This window comes from Geospiza fortis, unplaced genomic scaffold (assembly GCF_000277835.1).
Source record: "Geospiza fortis unplaced genomic scaffold, GeoFor_1.0 scaffold147, whole genome shotgun sequence".
Taxonomy (NCBI): Eukaryota; Metazoa; Chordata; class Aves; order Passeriformes; family Thraupidae; genus Geospiza; species Geospiza fortis.
Genome location: NW_005054372.1, coordinates 1,033,801 through 1,053,055, shown reverse-complemented (window position 1 = coordinate 1,053,055; position 19,255 = coordinate 1,033,801). Strand labels below are relative to the sequence as shown.

The 19,255-nt window shown below is 38.2% G+C and overlaps 1 protein-coding gene across 3 annotated transcripts in view; it reads right to left on the bottom strand.

The window, feature by feature from the left end:
• Positions 1-230: 230 nt before the first annotated feature.
• The window catches only part of ADD1 (adducin 1), a 42,503-nt gene continuing 23,478 nt past the window's right edge, over positions 231-19,255 (bottom strand). Inside the window, exons 11-16 of one of the 3 annotated variants that reach the window (XM_014308525.2) lie at positions 17,568-17,669; positions 15,828-15,917; positions 8,987-9,143; positions 6,900-6,995; positions 6,127-6,160; positions 231-2,688 (exon numbers count right to left, since the gene is read on the bottom strand). In XM_014308525.2, the coding sequence (XP_014164000.1) occupies position 2,688; positions 6,127-6,160; positions 6,900-6,995; positions 8,987-9,143; positions 15,828-15,917; positions 17,568-17,669 (480 nt within the window). In that variant the 3' untranslated portion in view covers positions 231-2,687. Of the gene's footprint in view, positions 2,689-6,126; positions 6,161-6,899; positions 6,996-8,986; positions 9,144-14,907; positions 15,001-15,827; positions 15,918-17,567; positions 17,670-19,255 lie in introns of all 3 variants that reach the window. The other 2 variants (XM_031060112.1, XM_005424726.2) reach the window with 2 other exon arrangements.

The window sequence follows — 19,255 nt, the reverse complement described above, 5'->3', positions numbered from 1 at the left end:
GGAGGCAGCCATGGATGGCAGCGCCATGCTGCCCCAGCTCACAGGTGGGGGAAGGAGCCACCACCAGGCTCTGCCCACTGCTGAGCGGGGAATCTCTGGGAAGGGAGCCCCGCTGTTGCCAACTGGAGTATTTTCTGAAGAAAAGCCATCACTAATCAACACTTTAATCATTAGAAGAAAACTAAGCAAATGAGGCTACAGAATAAAAATGGACAAGTTTTGAAAGCACATTATGATTTTTTTCAAGAGTTTTATTTGTGAGTAGAACTTAATGATACAAGAAAGAAAGAAAAATACAGGACTTTATTCTGCCCCAAAGTGTGTAACCATACCATACATGACTACATTTCATATTGCAATACAAAGAACTAAAAGAACAAACTACAAAATTAGAAATTAAGAGTCATTGCATATGTGGTCAAGATAAATGGAGGGACTTCAGTAAAGAACTGAAACATACAGCAATTAGTCATTTAGTTACGACCCTGCAATAAAACACAATTTAGCAAAATAAGTGTTGTTTGCTTCCTAGTGTACAAGGACATACAATGTTAGAGCAGAAGCTGAAAGCCATTCGTGCCATGCAGTCCTGCCTGAGTGCTGCTGTCCAGGGGCTCCGGCCCAGTGCCCGCCTGCTCTGGCCCACACCGGCCCTGTCATCTTTCCCACGGCCCCAGCGGCCACCTCGACCCCTCTGTTCTCACCTGAACACTGACAGCTCAATTCCACTTCCAGCTGTTCCCTTTCACTGCTCAAAACCAGCCCGAGGCATCGGCACCTCCCAGCCCGGCACGGGCCCCGCTCTGCCCGCCCAGAGCCGCTCCACCCAGCCGGCCCTCCGCGCTTTCTGCTGCATCAATGTAAGGCATTAGTTCTCTGCTAGTTTACCAATTGCAACATTTAATATTGTCCTAAAAGGTTACATCCATGTTCTGTTGTGTTACAGACACTTACTGTGAGTCAGTGTGTTGCCCTCACCCCGAGGGGGTGTTGGGGTTTGCTGCTGTTAAACCCAAAATGAAAGTCTAGAAACCAGACTGGTCACTGCCCCACCAGCCCTGGGCCGGGGAACGGCGCCCGCTTTCCAGAGAATTCCACAAGCTTGACCTGCCTGATCTTAAACTACTTTTATAATTAGTGAGAGACACAAGCATGGCAACAAGTGGGAAATAGGGAACTCAGTGGCGAGAGTGATTTGCCATGCTGCACATTAAACAAACATTTATAGCAAACGGTGAAAATACACCTTAAGGTTACACGGGATTTCTGCACTTGACCGCTGGCAACAACAACAAAAAGATTTAAAGAAACGCCAGCTTTTGTAAGTGAAAATATAATTACTATAAAACAAGGTGAAATACTCAGTGTAATGCATTTTTGTCAGTGGGAAGGAACAAACACAAAAAGCTGCACATGGGGTTCATGCACAGCAAGGCTGCATGTGCAACAAAGGGATTTTTTAGAGAATGAAAAAAAACTGTGCTAAGGCCCAAAACACACCTGCCCGTGCTCCACACCACCAGCTTTTACTTCAGTTACTTTTTAACCTTTTCTAACACCCAAATCACTACATGACTCAGTGAGGCAAGAGCAAAGACAGATTTCCCTTAAACTGTAATTCACTAGAAAGAAAAGAAACAGGCCAAGATTGGGCTCTTTGAACACACAACATGAACGGAACACACCACGGACATTTCAGTCCTAGACAAAGACTGATTTCACCAGCCAGTTATAAAATAAAACAAAGTGAAAAACACCTCCATTTCGTAAAAACAGTGAGAAGGGAGAAAGAGAGGAAGCAATGGAGAGCCTCAAAGCTTGGCCAAACCACAACCTGTACTCACAAGCTTGCAGAAGTTTACATGTCAGTTCAAGAACTCACCCCCCTCGAGAACACCACTGCAAAAGCATCCTCTCTAAAATTCAAAATTTAAGAAATTTACCTGTGACTTGGAACAGAATATTGGAAAGAACATTTCTTGTGGTAAGCAATGGGTGTTTTATTTTTAATTGTGCATTTTTTATATTCTTTTGCAAAGCAGTGCAGGCTTTAAATTAAAAATAGTGAATCAATGCCTTCCACATGGAAGTCATTTACACTTGATTACAAACTAGGGATCAGATCTGTAGCAGCTGCTGAACACACAGGATTAGCACCTTTTTGGACACGAGTTTCTGGTTATAACCCTAAACGATCAAGCCATAACTTGAGGGGCTGGTTGGATTAATTGTGGCATTCATTTACATAGTAAGACAAAACACTCAGTACGATCTGGTACATTCTAGTGGTTAATGGATTTTAAAATATGACAGTGTTTCTGCAGTGGGTTGGCCTTTAGGAGTCACTCTTCTTTTTGCTCTTCTTCAGGAAGGAAGGAGTGCGGAACTTCTTTTTCTTTTTCGATGGGGACTTCCCTGGAGATTCATCACTACCTGCATCAGCTGCTGTCCCCTCCTCAGCTGTTGGTGTTGCTGGCTCTTCAGTGGGTTGGGACTGGGGTTCTTTATTTTCCACTGCAGGTGGTTCCGTTTGGCTTTTGGGCACATCATGATCACATCTCCCTTCCTCCTTCCCTAAGGGAGGGAAGCCGAGTGCTTCCGAAGGCTCATCGGGGGTGAGATCTGGGAGGGTTTGCTTGAAGGTTGCAGCATCACTGTCATCTCTGTAGGTCTGGTCCTGCCGTGTCTCTGGTGGACGGACAGACAGCAACAGTCAGTTTACAAAAGTGTCCCTGGAGCAGGGCAAGCGAGGCAAGTGGATGGTGAGCGCGCTCTACAAGAAACTAATATATTTACTTTGCATGAGAGCCTTTGTAATAGGGCTGTTCTCCAGCTTTGGGCACAGAAGAAATAAGATATTCCAAAGGTCTGTTTGTTTTTAAGCTTCTTCACACAGAACAGATAAAGCTGAATTGCATCAGCAAGAAAGTAACTGTTCAGACCTCACTCCTGTTTTACTTGTGATATTTGCAGGCAACACAATATTTTTGTACAATAAAGCAGGAATTAAACCTACAGTTTTCATTGGCATTGAGTAGAGTGTTTTGCAATTCAATATAATTCTTATTTCTTTTGGAGAGATAAAACTAATTGCTGATTTGCAGTGATCCTATACATTAATAAAATCCATTAATTTCTAAATTGTTGGTTTGCCAATTTACAATCCCAATGAAGAGATTTTCATAATATTCTTCCATGAGATCTAACAGATATTGCTTCAAAATATAACTTCCTATCACAAAGGCTTCACTTTTTTTTGGCAAGATATGAGTACATATTATGGATTCCTATAAGTAAAATCCATGTAGTTTATCAAATTAAATGAGCTCAGCAGGTTATGCAATACAGCTTGTTTTGTTTATCGTATGTGATGTCAAGAGCCAAACTCACCCTGTAAAAGGGAACATCAAGAGTCCAGTGGTGGCTGTTATGTCCAAATGGGAACTGAACCACTCCTCCCTCAACTGGAACACTGTCCCCACTCCTGGCTGTGCTTTAGGATGCTCTGTTTAGGGCTGCTCTCAGTGCATGGGCTGAACAAGGAGCACTCTGTGGGGTTCCCTGCACTGCTGTCCATGCCTGCAGCCAGCAGGGTCCTGTGAGCTGGGCCACATCCATCCCCACTGAGGTTACATAAGGAGGAATTTAGAGCAAAATCCAGGCCGTGCTCATTGTGAGGCACAAATGAAAGGCAACTATTTTTTCCTCCTTTCGAGATCTTGTTTGTTTTAATTTGAAAAGATTGAAGGCTTTCACAAGAATGTACAGAAAATACTTGATACTTTCACATTCTTCCTATAAAAATGACAGTGTTCTTTTTACTTCTGCCAGATGGGATTAATAATTCTCTGATATATTTTAGAGGGCTCTATTGTGTGAATACCTGCTAGGAAATAAACATGTTTTGCCTAGAGCACCATGAACTTCTAATAGGTTAAATAAGCACCACACACTAGTATCCACTCAGAATGCACAAGTTAGCAGTTTAAAAGTTATAATGCAGGCAGGATTTAAATCAGAGTAAAAAAGAGAAAGCAGTTATGTACAGTACAAGCTGCCTCCTGAAGCTGTAGTTTGGCCTGTCTATGTATGGCAGACACACATTAATAAGAAACACCAGTTACAATTCTTCACTGCCATTACCCTGCTTTTGGATTTGACTTTTCAGGAATTAACTGAGCACATTGCTGAGCTCTTCTCCCTGGGATCCAGTGGCAGGATATGTGGGAATAGCTCAAAGCTGCACCAGAGGAGGTTCAGACTGGACTTTGGGAAGCATTTCTTCACTGAGAGGGTGGTCAGACATTGAAATAGGCTTCCTTCTTACTGAGAGCTGCTCAAGGCCTCAGGCCTGTCAGTGTTCAAGGGGCATTGGGACAATTAGCTTTAATTTTTGGTTAAATGAATTGGGTCAGGCAGTTGGACTAAATGGTCACTGTAGGTCCCTTCCAAGTAAAAAATATTATATTCTATTCATTACTTGGCCCAATTTTTAGAACAGGCACCATATTGGACTGTCAGGTTTATTCCATATTTTTTAATTAAGTTTAAAATATAGTTTTGAAGTCTTAAAAATGGGTTTAGAGATTCTTCAAATTAAAGAATAGGAAGCTACAGACATTCAAACAGCATTTGCCAGCTGGCCTGAGCATTGAATAAATATAAATGGGTTTGTAACTCATTAAGCCAGGACTGCCATCCTTCCCAGTTTGTCAAGATCCCATCATCCTTAATAAATAGATTAATGTGATGCTGGAATCAAGCAAACATCTGTTTATCAAGTTTGCTAAGGGCAATATTTTACCAGAATTCAGAAGATTTACAAATTCCACATCCAATTAAGTCAGCACACATGTAAATGCCCTGCTACTCTACTGGATAGATTTCAGCAACATAACTAGAAAGCTTTAAAAATATATTTCTTGCTGCAAAACCTATTTACAGTTTAAGAACTCAGCAGCACCTTAACATTTTAAAAGTTTTTTTTAAGATGATCACATTTATATCTATGCTTTCACTTTATTTATAGATATATATATATACACTGTGGCTTAAGAGTGTAAAGCGTAACATCAATACCAGTGTGTGTTTACAATTCACATTATTTATGAAAATAAACGTTTATGGTGTTTTGGTTTGGTTTTTTTTTTCCAACACAACAATGTGAACAAACATACAAACTAGGCTATAACTGAGTTAAAAACACTTAACTGATTTCAGTTATACTTAAATAGAAAGAATATGATGAATGAAGGTTGAGAAGAGGTTGTATACTGACAGCATTGTCATTCAATAGAACCTCCCCCAACCAAACTCACCATGACATGAACTTCCAGTTATTCTCTAAAATAAGCTTTGTATGTTTGTCCTGGAAAACTTTTACAACTAGAAGAGTTTGTCAAACACAAATCCCTGTTTAAAAGAACTTTCAGGTTTTAGAACTTTATCAGTAACATCACAGGTGTCTACAATATAGTTTGACTTTCACACCTATGACAAACACACTGACTTTTGGATATAACAGGACATACAAACATCCTTATTCCTTTAAAGTATAATCCGAAGGAGCCCTGCAGAGCTAGCCAAAACAGCTGTAGAAGTTGCTGCCACCAAGTACTTGCTGTTATTCCATGGTTGGAATTTGAATTCCCTACAGTTAATACAAAACATAGGAGTAGTCCCATATCCATCCATGCAGAAGTCTGCTGGGTAAATTTAAATGCATGTCAGTGGATTTTGCTCTGGAATAGATTAGGAACTCTTCCATTTTGTTGCCAGGCCCAAGCTGTGTGGGCAGCAGCAAACTATTGGGGCAGAAACTTCCAGGGCTGTTTCAGCTATATCTGCCAGGCAACTTCAGACTATTCCTTTTTAAACTGAGGAATTGGACACACAGATATGGAAACACAGAAGGTGACTTTCACAGTCTCTCTCAGGGGGAGTGTGCTTTAACATGAGATCTGCAACTGCCTGGAATTACATGGAATTGAGAACTAAAGAACTCAACATCTCAACTGAAAAAGCCTGCTTTTTTAAAAAAAAGCAAAACCAAAAAAAACTTAGTAAACAAAGATGCAAGAGTGAAGCAAAGCACAAAAGCAGGTCAGAGTATGGAATGATACTTACTATGGTAACAGGTATTCTTTAGCATATCCATCTCCTGTTTGTAACGCAGCCACAAGAAGAAAAAAGCACAAGTAGAGAATCTATGCATTCATCACAGCCATTGTGTTACGTTAGAAGAATGGTTGCAACCATTCTTGTAGAAAACAGAATGAGATGAAGTAGTGAATGGCAGACTAACAGACACATGATATACCCAATGTACAAGGTAAGGGAAACAAGACAATAATTGGATTACACCTGATCAAGATTATAATTTTATCCACTTTTTAGGGAATTAGCAACTTCAGCAGCCCTGCTCTCATTTTAGTTAAAACTATGACATAAGGTGATCAAATAAGCAAATTTACATTCAAATTGAGTAGGAAAAATATTCACTGAGGTGTAATCCAAGTACAATAATGTTTAAGAAATGTGCAATCAGTGAAGAAGATTTACCAAAGTATCTAGATATGTGTCTGGTTCACCATCAGACACTATTTCATTTAGTAAGAGCAATTACTTCACAGAAAATGTACAAAAAGGTAAATCAGTTGAGAAACACCAAGAGATGACAATTCTGAAGAGATGGAAATTTGTCTTTATTTTAATGCACACTTCTTTATTATTGTAAACAAACCTGTTAGACTCACAGTTCAGTGGAGTACCTCGTAGGTAGTACAACAATGAAATACAAGAAGTCACTGACTGGTATTAGCTCTAGTTCATGTACTCCATGCATCAGTCACTAAGGATGCAGTTCCTGGCTCCCCCAGCCCCCAGGGAGCAGAACGTACCTTCCTCTATCTTAATCGGCGTGCTGGGAGGAGTGCGAGCTGAACTGGGGTCAGGGGGGCTTTTCTCTTTCTGTGGCCTGCCATCTTCTGAAGGCTCTGCAGGGGCAGGCAAAGGGAAATTAAAAAGGCAAAGAAAACCTCTCTGCATGTAAGAAAACAAGTGTCCTTTTACTCCATGCACAAAAGACACCAATACATTTTTTCTGAATTAGAATTCTGCCAGGATATTAATAATACCAAAACAAGCAAAAGAAAATTAAGCGACAGTTTGATACTAACAAAACTGTTCAAGGCGCTGTTGTGCTCTGTAGCTCTTTTGGGAGGGTTTGCTTTTTTTTTTTCTTTAAGCAAGCATGAATAATGAAATCATTTAGGAATTGGTTTATGCTGTTGTTATAAAGAAAACTTGTGAGGAAAAACCACAAGGAATATATAAACAAATATGGAAGAGGGGATATGCTACCAGGTCTACACAAGATAACGCTCTTTTGCTTGCTTTGTATTGCTGAAATTTAGAGTAAACAAAATTGCATCCCAAAAGAAAAGAAGACTGCACAGCTAATCAGAAAAACATGCAGTAATTATATGATTCCAAATAGATTTCACAGTGGTTTGAGTTATTTATTATTAGTAAGGAGGGCTCCCCTTGCTTCCAGCTTCAAATAGCCCTAGATGCAAAGGAAAACATTAACAGAGTACACCATATATCAGGAACAACACTAAAGCGTTGTTCCACCCAGTTCACCTACACAATTAAAGTGCAATCAGTCCCACAGATGAGAGTCAACTGACAGAATCTCCACATGGTGTAGATAAAGAGGTGGTTCCTTGGATTGCAAGCACACCTGTACCATGTTAGTAATACCTGAGGCCTCAGCCAAAAGGTCAGGATCAGACCTTAATGCTTTGATCACTGCAGTATGAAATTCCTTATGGGAGGACTTCTGCCCATCTGGCTCTTCTCCATTTAGATGTGGGATGCTTTGCTGCACGGTCTGACAAGAAACCCATGCAGCAGCAAACTGAACATTATCTAAAGACTTAGACAGTGATGATACGTCACGATCCTGTAAAGTCTTCGAATCTGCTCCTTGAAAGGTGTTTGATCTCCCTTTCAAATCCAGAGACTTTTTATCTGACGTGTTTTGCTCACTGATGGTCTGATTTCTAAGCACTGCACTCTGTTCCCCAGCTGGTGTCTGTCTCAGTAACACAGTCTCTCCATATTTTGATACCTTAACTAAGAAGGATGTGGCATTGTTACTGAGAGAATACAGGTATGCAGTTAAACAGGCATGACAGCACAGCATCCCCCCCACCCCACCCCACTCAGTACTTCATAAACCAAACACAAGGGTTCCTACATTGTGCTCCCAAAAAGCATTTGCAGGGAACATACACTGTGAAAGAAACAGCACTTTGGATTCTTGCATCACTCAAATTCAAAACTTCACAACAGACGAGCATTCTAAGTATCATCCCTTAAAATTATTCAAAAGTAAAGCAGGAGAACCACTTCAGATGCAGCAACGGCCTCTTTTTATAGCACAAATCTATCATGATTCTAGAATAATTGAAAAAGTCCATTTTGGTAGAAGTCCCCACAACATGTCACATTTCTAAGCAACAATCAATGTTATTCTGTATCTTCTCCATTCAATGTATTTCTCAAATCCACAAATTTCAAGGACTTAAAAACCTGCAGTGTTTCTGCTATAAGGTACCACCATCCCCTGACCTTAGCCTAGGCTCTAGGGCCAAGGGAAACAAAGCAGAACAAAACCAGTACCAAAACACCTTTTTGATGGAAGCTTTCAACTTCCTACCAGCAGGAGTAACTGGCCCTACTGCCCAGTTTGTCTATAAGGACAATTTCAGAGTGAGATCTATGCACTTTACAGAACACACTTAGATCACACATTTTATATCTAATATACTTTTCAAATTTCTAATTCACACTGGAAAAACTGAAACATACAAAAGATGGGTAATTTATCCATGGCCTTTACAGGTAACCCACCTTCCAAGTACTAAGAAACTTGCTGGTATTACAGTCTGTTGCAGAAAACACACACAGAGAAACCAACCTTCTGGTCCCTTCTGCTTTCTTTCTACTTCTTTGCGATATTCTTCCAGTTCTCGATCAGTGAGTTTATTGAAGGGATTTGGTCCTGTTGTACTCACTATGACTTTGGGTTGATATTCTTTCTCAATTATGGTCTTTGATGCAGTCACCAATTTTCCCTGTACAAGGCTCCTGTCCACAACTCTGCAATCAAGTAGTAACTTGCAGAACCTTTAGAGGTATAGAGGCTACAAAGCAACCAAAAACAAAACAAAAACATAACCTGGAAAATGCTACTTTTTCCTCTTTTAGATTAAAAAAAAATCAATTGCAGATTTTTTTTTTATGTGATTCACAGGAGGTTAATATAAAGGAGAAAACAGGTCTCCACCAGGGAATATACCATTAAGCAGTAAATCAAACAGCAACCAAACAGTCTAGCTGAGTTATATTTGAAGTCACAAAAGCCTATCAAGTTTCTTTTTCTCACCACAAAAGAAACATGATACCAGGCCCACCTGCATGGCAGTCTGGGCACAAAATGCTTGTAAAGGGTCAAGAACTCAGCTCATGGGTATTTTTGTTTCTGTTTTGTTTTGGTTTTTTATTATTTTGCTTTGCGTTTTTGTTTTGCTTTGCATTTTTTTAACAACAGAAAAGCTACTACTTGCAGCTACTACGTTACACCTAACAGATGTTATAGTAAAAAGCCATCTTGTATATGCTCTGCATACACCAGATTAACAGCTTATTATAAGCCATTTTAAAGTAATTAAGGTTAACTGTAATCAGATACAAGTTAGCATATTTACATCTATAACATTTGTCATATAAGCCAGATAAAAAGTTATTAAAAAAAAAAATGAGCAATTCTAAGTACACCAAGTTCTGGTGGACAAAAGCAGCTGCATCAGAGATTCTCCAATGTTAAAGTTTTTCATTTTTCTTCTCTAATCCTTTGGTAAAGGCTACAGTCACTGGATTTTCATTGTCTCAGGTACAGAAAATGCTTGCCTGGAGATAGCCGCTCTATCTCTCAAATGACTTGTCAAAGCATTTGGTTTTTCCTCTGGATACACAGAACTCTGACACTAGATTGTTAACGACTGATGTGTGACCTGTGCCCCGTGTCAGGGCGACACCCAAACTGTCTCCATTATCAAAAAGAGATTTTTGAACTCCATTACCCAATAGCTATGGGCTACTGATTGCCCCAGGTCATCTCCATATTCAATGTTGCCTGTACCAATATTTAGAAGCATTAGAAGGCACAGTTCAAAAATATGCAGTGCCTAAAGAGAGACAAACATTCCATCCCATGTCACACTTCATGGACAAGCACAGGATGGCCACTGTAGCACTGATGATGCAAATAGACAGAGTGCTGTTCTGGATGGCAAGAGCTGCTTTGGATGAGTTGCCAGCACCAAAGAGGTGACAGACAAGGATGTCTGGATGGAAGGAGGACAAGAGCAGTTCTGAAAGCCTGATGAGATATCTTCAGAAATCTGGTCTAGAGCAATCCAGGGAGGTAAGATGGATGTTAGAATCTATGCTGCTCTTCAGGAAGCAAACACCAGAGAACAAAGAGCCTAACAACAAATTTCCACTGCAAGAAAGGAATGTTCCTGAAAGGAACTGCAGGGGAGAAACATCTCTAAATAATTACAGATCGATTTCATTTCTTCATAAAATAAGAGGAAAATTCATTCTATAAGCAGAATGTCAGTAGAATGCCAAAAGCCTTTTCTCAACTATATCTGTGAAGCATTGATTTGACAGCAACAGCTTTTCTCAGAACATAATGCATAAAAGGGTCAGAGAAACATCAACCTTTGTACAAATCCTAATTGTTTCATAGAAAATTCAAAACACCCCTGAAACTACAGGTCTCAGCTTTTAATGATGGCAGAAAACTGATACCCATGGAAATTTTATATTTCCCGTTCTGTCTTTGCCCACACTTCAAACTCAGTCCACAGTTTTAAGTGAAACTCAGCATAAGGAGCAGGACCTTGTAAAGCACTGATCTCAGGCAGAGCTTCTAGAGTTTTCTGGGAACAAGAGAGGAACAAGACACACAGTACCCATAGTATCCCTGGAATTTCTAAGAATCTCTTTGAATGGTGCAAAAAAATCCAGAATCACTGGGTAGAACAGCCTCTAATGAAACAGAATGTTACTGAATTCCTGTTGATTTAATGGTGACAAACAGCAAGACAGGCAGTTTGCAGAGGTCTGGTGCACTGGCATGACATGTTGTCGTACTTAGTGTCTCCTACACTTTATCTTTGTAAAATACTGGGAATGAAAGCAGCAAATCAAGCTTATCACATTTACTAGACAGAAAAAAAAAAGAAACCAAAATTGAACCCCCACAAAAAACACCCACAATCAATGCAAACAGTATTTGTACTTGCTAAGTAGCTTTGGCCCAAGAGAAGCAGCACTGAAAAGATCAGAGGCAACAATGCTGGATCATAAAAGCAGAAAAATTATACAAGAGATCAAAAAGGAAAACTTTTATTTTAAAAAACTTTTTTTATCCAGTTTTATTCAGTACCAATAATATGTAAACTGTTCAAAGGCCACCAATGAAAATGATACTGGTAGAGGTACTGAGTCTATGTGGGAAATAAATTATAGTAACATGTTAGTAAGTTCTGCAATATGGTTACTCTATACCAGTATGATCACTCTAAAACATCATTACTTCTAAATCAACAAGCAGATATGTTTTACTTCACAGAATAGGCCACGCAGCAGCCTTCTAAGAATTCAAATAAAAATACACAACACAAAATTAAACATGGGACAGAAAGAAAACAACTATAAAGGACTAAAAAGACAGTACAGAACGTATTTCCTTGTTAAATGTGACATTAAAATAGACAAGACCTTGCAGAGCTATCAACCTGACCATGCCATTCAGAGATTCCTAAGAATGTTCAGAAAAAGTGAACAAGAAAATTGGTCTGGAGTTACTTCCAGTATTAAAGAGCCTGTAGAGAGGGAATAAATTCCCATAGACTCACACTCTGTTTAAACACAAGATGACATGAAAAAAATTAATGTTCTAGTGATCTCATTGGGATTAGGTTGATCCTAGTATTACTTTGATGATGATTCCAGAAGTATTTAGATGACTACATGAAATCTGATCACATGTGTGTGCACTCAAATATCAACAGCATTTTCTCCACTGTCAGAAACACTGGATGGATTATATTAATGAAGAGAATGCATTTTCACTCTGTAAGGGCCTACACTCCCACAGACACAAAGGGAGAGCCATTTATAGCTAATGATAGGCAATATACCTTCATATTAAACATGGATCTCATACTTCCTGCATGAAAATTTAGATAATCAAGTAATTTTGTAGCTTCTAGACCAAACCTGGCTTTTAGAGAAAAATTCAAAACTGCCCATTATTTAACAGGCAAGAACTTCACCTTTCTTTCAGGGATAAATATGACCAAAACTGGCATTTCATATATGCCAATTTTTCTTTCAATCAGACAGGAGTTTCATAATAATGGTCTAAGCTAACAATTGCTCCTAACATAATCTGACATTAATGCAGTGCCTTTATCCAAAACACCAAGATTCCTGAGGTACTGTTCATGTAGAAGTCACCCCTGAAACCCAGTGCCACCTCTGGGGCACTGAGAGGGTCTGCATTAGGAACAAAGCCACAGAATTTCCATTCTAAAGGAAGAGACCCAAAATGGGTGACTCCCCTTCCATTTAAAATTACTGAAAATTCATGTGAATTTATTTTCTTATGAGACTGCAGAATGGTTGTTGGTAAGAATAACCAACATTCCCTGTCAATCAGCCAAGACTGCAGCAGAAGCTTGGTTAACCAAGTCTGACCAGGAATAAAATTACAGGATGCACAAGGAGGTTGTGTTGCAACATGGTCAGGACTTCTCAGAACATGGATAAAGCAAGCAACAAGGCAAGATGGAGTATTCACTGCTGCAGCCATAGGCACAGAAGCTCAAGCAGTACATGCATACTGTACACAAGGAGGCCTTTCTTCATCCAAAATAGTGTGCATTAGTATTTGATATAAATCTCAATATTAATTGAAAATATAATATACTGTGCTACTGCAATTACGTGAAACTTTTTACATGAACTGTTGTTGAGTGTCAAAGAATTTGTCAACTGAGAACTTTTAACTGTCTGGTTACATAAAAGTCCCTAAGTCCTTGATGTACAGCATTCTTCAGTTTCATTGAAATTTTCAGGTGAGATTTGTGTGGGCATCATAAGATTGCTTCCACTTCCTCTGTTCCACAAACCACAACTGTTTTATGGCAGAACCTGTCAAGGAAATTTCTCTGGTGGTTGTCTTTCATTGCTGTTATTTTTGGGTTCATTGGATTTTCTGGTTTGGGTGACTTTTTTTATAAGGAGGTTGTTTGGTTTGGAGTTTTTTGTTTGCTTTGGTTTTGTTTCTTGGGTTATTTTTTTTTTCCCCAAACAGGAAATTATTAAGTATTCGGGTCACAATCCACCATGTTAAAATAAAGATTATGAAATAGGTCACTTCTATTTCATAATTACTCCTGTAATTTACATTGTGATCTAATTTTACACACTATTTCAGGCAGAAAGCACTTTCATGACACCACAAAAAAATGAAACAATTTGGACATCTAAACCCTAACAGGATACTACTAGACAAAATCACATAACCAACAGACCATTTGTTGGTTCTCTGCCGTCTGTGAAAATGCATGTAAACTATCTGACTACTTTTATAGAAAAGTTGTGTCATTGTTTGAACATAATACTTGAAATATATCAGCATTAAAAAAAAACTGTGTTGTGACAAGTATCATAAAAGTAATTTTTCACTTTGAAGGTATTATTAAGTGGAAAATAAAAGCCATGCACTGCCTGAAAGAATTTGGCTTTATTTTACTTTTTGTCTTAAACCCAGAAACAGTGTTTTATTATTTTTCCTCTCAGAATATGGACAAAACACACCGCAATGTGAAAAACATGATGATCATATTCTCAGTAAGATCCAAGTATCTATAACACAAACTGGCTCATTACAGTTTAGAAAGAGTTATAAAACCAAGAGGTTTCCAACAATGGTGTAATTCAAAGTATTCTGTATCTTTTTTCATGCAGAAGCTATTCTGAAATGAGGTGTTTAGGCACAAGCTAAACCCACGATTTAAGAATCTTTTAGGTAAAACACTGGAGCAGAGGAGAGTAAATAAGTGATGCTTATTTACACACTGTGCTTCCACACTAGATGTGCTCTAAGAAATGCTATTTGCAGTGTGCAGCAGCTCCATTCAGTCAGCCCCAAGGACTGCCCACCCCAACATGGCCACACTTCTTGAACTTATTCTGTATTTAGTGGATATTATGCAAACACAAACATGACAACAAGTGTGAAAGCCAATCGATTTTGCACATGTGGGGCATTACTTAGGAACTCTTGTAGCTAACTGCAGGAAGTATGAAAGAAGCCAGGTGTCCAGTGCTTTGGGATCAAGAGCTGACAGTGTTCATCACATAACACAGAGTATCCTCAGAATTACACTGATGTAATCAGGCTGAGATTAAGCTAACTCTAAATTGATCTCAAATTAGAATAATTCAACACTAACAGCATGCATAAAGAAATCCTCTATATGCAGGATCCTCTATATGCAGGACCTGATCAGTACCATACCATTAAAACTGTTTCCTCACCAGCTTCTACAGACAAAGATCAAGAGCCTTAAGACAGTCTTAACAGAGTAAAGTAACTGTTTGCATCATTGCATATACATAATTTGAAGATCCATCTATTTTCATTTTTTAAAGTTTTCTAGCCAAATCATTTCTTACAGAGGAAAAAGGTCAGGGTAAGGAGAGGTTAAATGAAGGGTGAACAACAGTATTGAGAGCAGTATGACAGGGCAGTACCTTTCTAACAGACAGAGATTTAGCGGGACTAAAGGCCTGCTCTGTGAGATCGAGCCCTTCAATAGATTCCGTACAGTCTGAGAGGGGAGCATCCTGCAACAGTAAATTGAGTAAACAGAGCAAACCGAGCCCAGGCTGTACAACATCAACCAAAGCATTGTGGTGCTTGCTAAAAACATGCAGAGAAACAGTAACTGTAGATGAAATTGCATACGACAATGAATTGACATGCACACAATATGACATCCAACATGAATAATGCTGTGGTCATGATAAGACTTGCCAATCTTTAAAAAGTATTATCAGAAAATACTCATCTAGGGCAGTTGAAAGCACTTGGATATAAAAAGCTTTATCCAGCTATACAGTATAACTGTACAGCTCTAATTCTTACTTTACTTGAAGCTATGATTTATAGTTTTTTGTATATCCAGATATACTGCTTTTAAATTTCATTGATAATAACTTTTTTCCCAAACTGCTCTTCAAATAAAATATTATGAAGCATGAAATCCCATATTTAACACGAAACACTATTTCCCCACAGTGAGTCTGGGGTGCCCAGTATTAATCCTTCAAGATACATCAACTCAAAAATCAAACAAACAAAAAGCTGTCACAAAGCCCAACTAGTTTTGAACAAGAATGTAACCCATATAAATAAGGCTTCTGAATTTCATGCATTACATTCAGCAAAAAAACCAAGAAGCATCCTCCACAGGCATGCTTGGGCTATATAGCTGAAGCCTCTAGATTTCTGACCCTGAGCACTCTTGCAAAGACAATGGTGTTACCTCTAAGACTTACCTTATAAACAGTTACTCTCTGCCAATTAAAGAACAATTTCATAGTGATATATTAGGTCAAAGTAGAGGATATTACAGATTAAGCTAATAGTTTTAGGAATTGAATACTCTCACCTGTACAAGGCTCCTGTCCACAACCACCCCAGAAAGAACCTGTGACTGAGGGCCTGCTGTTTTAATATCCTGCAAATTTTGCTCTCGGATCTGTAAAGGAAAGCAGCAGAATGAACAACAATCACATGAACAACAGAGAAAAGTTGATCACATTTTTGTGTTTGAAAAAGGGGTGAGTGAACCTGCCAACAGGCAACCACCAGTGCTAACTGCTGTGGCCACAGGGCTGTCAAAAGAAGCCGAGCTTATAAACATCACTCGAATATAAATGTTCAGGCTCCTGGCTGTTTCCTCCCATTTCTCAGAATTTAGTCTTTAACTACCACAGAAGGTGTTGTCCTTTGCTTTTTAGTACCAGGTCATGGCAAAACAGGTAACAGAGAACTCCAGTTTGAAAAACAGGAAGAAATAGAAATATTACCTCTGTACTTTTCTGTCTATTCTACCTGACCAATCAGTTGCAGGATTCTGTCATTAGCCATTAGTTACTGATATGGCACCACAATATCATCTTCTTATGGAACTTACTGTAAAACACTGCACAACTTTTCTTTTTTGCATCTAGTCAGGATAATATCCTCAAAAGGACAGATGAATAATTTCTCTGTGGATAAGCTGACACTCTAGAGTTAAGAACACCCCTTTTTCTGCATCCCAAATACCTCCCAGTTATTTCAATACAGAAGATGGGGACAGAAATCAGATCTCTAAACCTAAGTATTATCCATTTAAATTAAATATGCTTCAGTGGTAAAGAATTCATAACCACTGACTCAAAACTAATTTCTGAAGTATTCTGGTTCTTGTTCCAAGATAAATTAAGAAAAGCATGCATCTTAAAAGACCTCTACTTTACAACTAAAAAGGACATTGACTTTATAAAAAATATATGTATACAGATACACAAACAAGAAGTAATATTAATACTTGGTATCTCAGAAAGCACAAGGCTCCCCCATCTTTTTCACTTGTTTCTAATTTACTACCCTTCTCATCACTGAGAAAGTATAAAATTTGAAGACTTATTCTCTTAGTCACTTCATTCAAGTTTTTAATAAAGCAATATTTGTGTTTGAAACACAAAGAAACTGCTTGGAAATTCACAGTAATTCTCATTTCAGGTGGTTATTATTTTACAGCACAAGCATAAGTTCTGTCAGCCATATACAAATTATTTTAGATTCCTGCTAGTATCCCTGCACACAGTCCTTGTTGGTAGATTGGACAAGAAGATCTGAAATTCAACACCAGGATAATTAACTGCAAGCTCATTTCAAAAAGATTAACTTGCAGTTCCAAAGACAAAAAAAGAAAGTCTGCAACAATCACATTGAAATATGGAGAGAGATCTATAGACTTTGTCTAGGCCACAAAAGTTCAACTGGTATTTCCAAAACAGGAAAACAGGTCACTAATGCAAAACTATGATCTCAGGGTACAGAATTACTACCATCAACTCAGGACTGGCTGTTTCAGATGTACCCATCAACTGGTCTAAGAAAAATTAGTCTTAGAAAAACGTCTTCATATAGTGAACAGAAATACCAACTTTTTTCAAGAGGAGTTCAGGACACTTAGGAATTGTTTCATTACTTAGTTATAAAGGGAAAGGACAACACCAGAGCTGTGTTATTGAGCCCCCAAAATGTCATCATAGCAAAGTAAGATAGTTCATTACAAGTACACAACTTAATTGTAGTGATGACCAAAAAAAGAAGTTATTTTACTGCTATTACAAACCTTATTCCTCATTTCTTGGACCTCCTTTGGATTGGTGTTCAATGGAACAAACAGATTAGGGACAGCAGAGGTGGCAGTTCTATGTCCATCCTCTTTAGTCCACTGTAACATCAAGAACAGTTGCAGAGTCAGAACTGCTGAAATGGCTACAGACACTCAGAGCAGCAAAGTCACATCACAGTTGATCATGCATCATACAGAGCAGAGAACTGAACCAATGATTGCATTCTTCTATTCATTCCTAGGACTAAGTTGCTTTCTTCTTCAGTAATATAAACTATACCTTCAGATACATTTCCAGAGATCAGAACCATTCTATCAAGTCAGGTTAGTAACAACAACAACTAGAGAACCAGTCAACTTGCAAATAACTTTCACCCAAAACAATGCCATTCCTATGTGCAGTTCAGGGATTGTGGAGACTGAGGGGATTTTAAGCTGGTTTTCTGTGCACTTGACCACACTGACAGCTGCAGTGTTTTGTGTTTCTAAAAACCATCTACTTCTCAATTTATGAATAGATATATTAAGACAGGAGTAGGAAAATGCCAATAAAGTTACTTATTTTTAAGGTCATTTTTAATAAGAAATTTCTCAATGAGTTCATACTTGCTTAAAAAGGACACTATTCCTTACCCAAACAGAATTACAGCAAGATCTAAGGCATGAGCTTTAAGACCCTGTTACTGCCATTTTCATTTTCTGCACTTGGTGTTTTTACAAAATAACACAAGAGAGACAGAGAGATCATTGATTCAATCCTCTGGTACCCAACAAACATCAAAGCAAACTTAAAGCATAAGATGACAGAAGTATGAAAAGCAATGTGATGTCACTATCCAGGTTTAGTGAATGATTCTGTACTGTGAAGCAGGAGTGGGCATCACCAAAGTTTTGCATTAAAATAAGCTACTTCAGCAAAATGATGTTACCAGAATTAGTTTCTGCACAAACAAAGAGCTGTACCAGCACAGCAACCTAAAGGAACAGTTTGGTGATGTCAAATATTTTATAACTCATAGCTCAGAAGGTTACAAAAATATCCCAGACACAAGCTTTAAGCGCTTCATGGGTTCTTCATAGATGGTTGCTTTATTTGATCTGTGCATTTAGTACGGAGTCCTGTTTAATTTGATGCACAACTAACTCTTTATCTTGATATATTTACTTTGTACAATGTCCTAATTTCCAATCACTATTGCATAGAAAATGCACCGAACAGTAAAGCAAACCTGTTTATAGAGCAAATGCTATGCATTTTTCCTGAGTAACTTCAAGAAACAATAATATAGCCAGAAACTGTCAAACTTCAGAAAGCAACAGAATTTTAAAATGCTTTGCAACTGTAAAGTAAAAAATGGAATGAACATGGAGCTGCGAAATACTCACTGATGATTATCTTCTCAGATAAAAACTACTCCAGCTTTTTATTAAAGATAGTTTTTAGTCAAAACAAATATATATATATATATATAAAAACAACCTCAATATAACAAGCCACTTTTTCTTTAGGTTAATAGCAAGCATTAAAAAATTTAAATACACGAACCTTTTATACTCTGTGAAATTATCTATTGCTTCAGTATATCATTAAACCAGTCTAATTTGTGACGAAGAATTTTGCTTCAGTCTTTCATTGATAATTTCAAATATGAAATACTATCTATTTTGTGAGCTGAGGGTGAAAA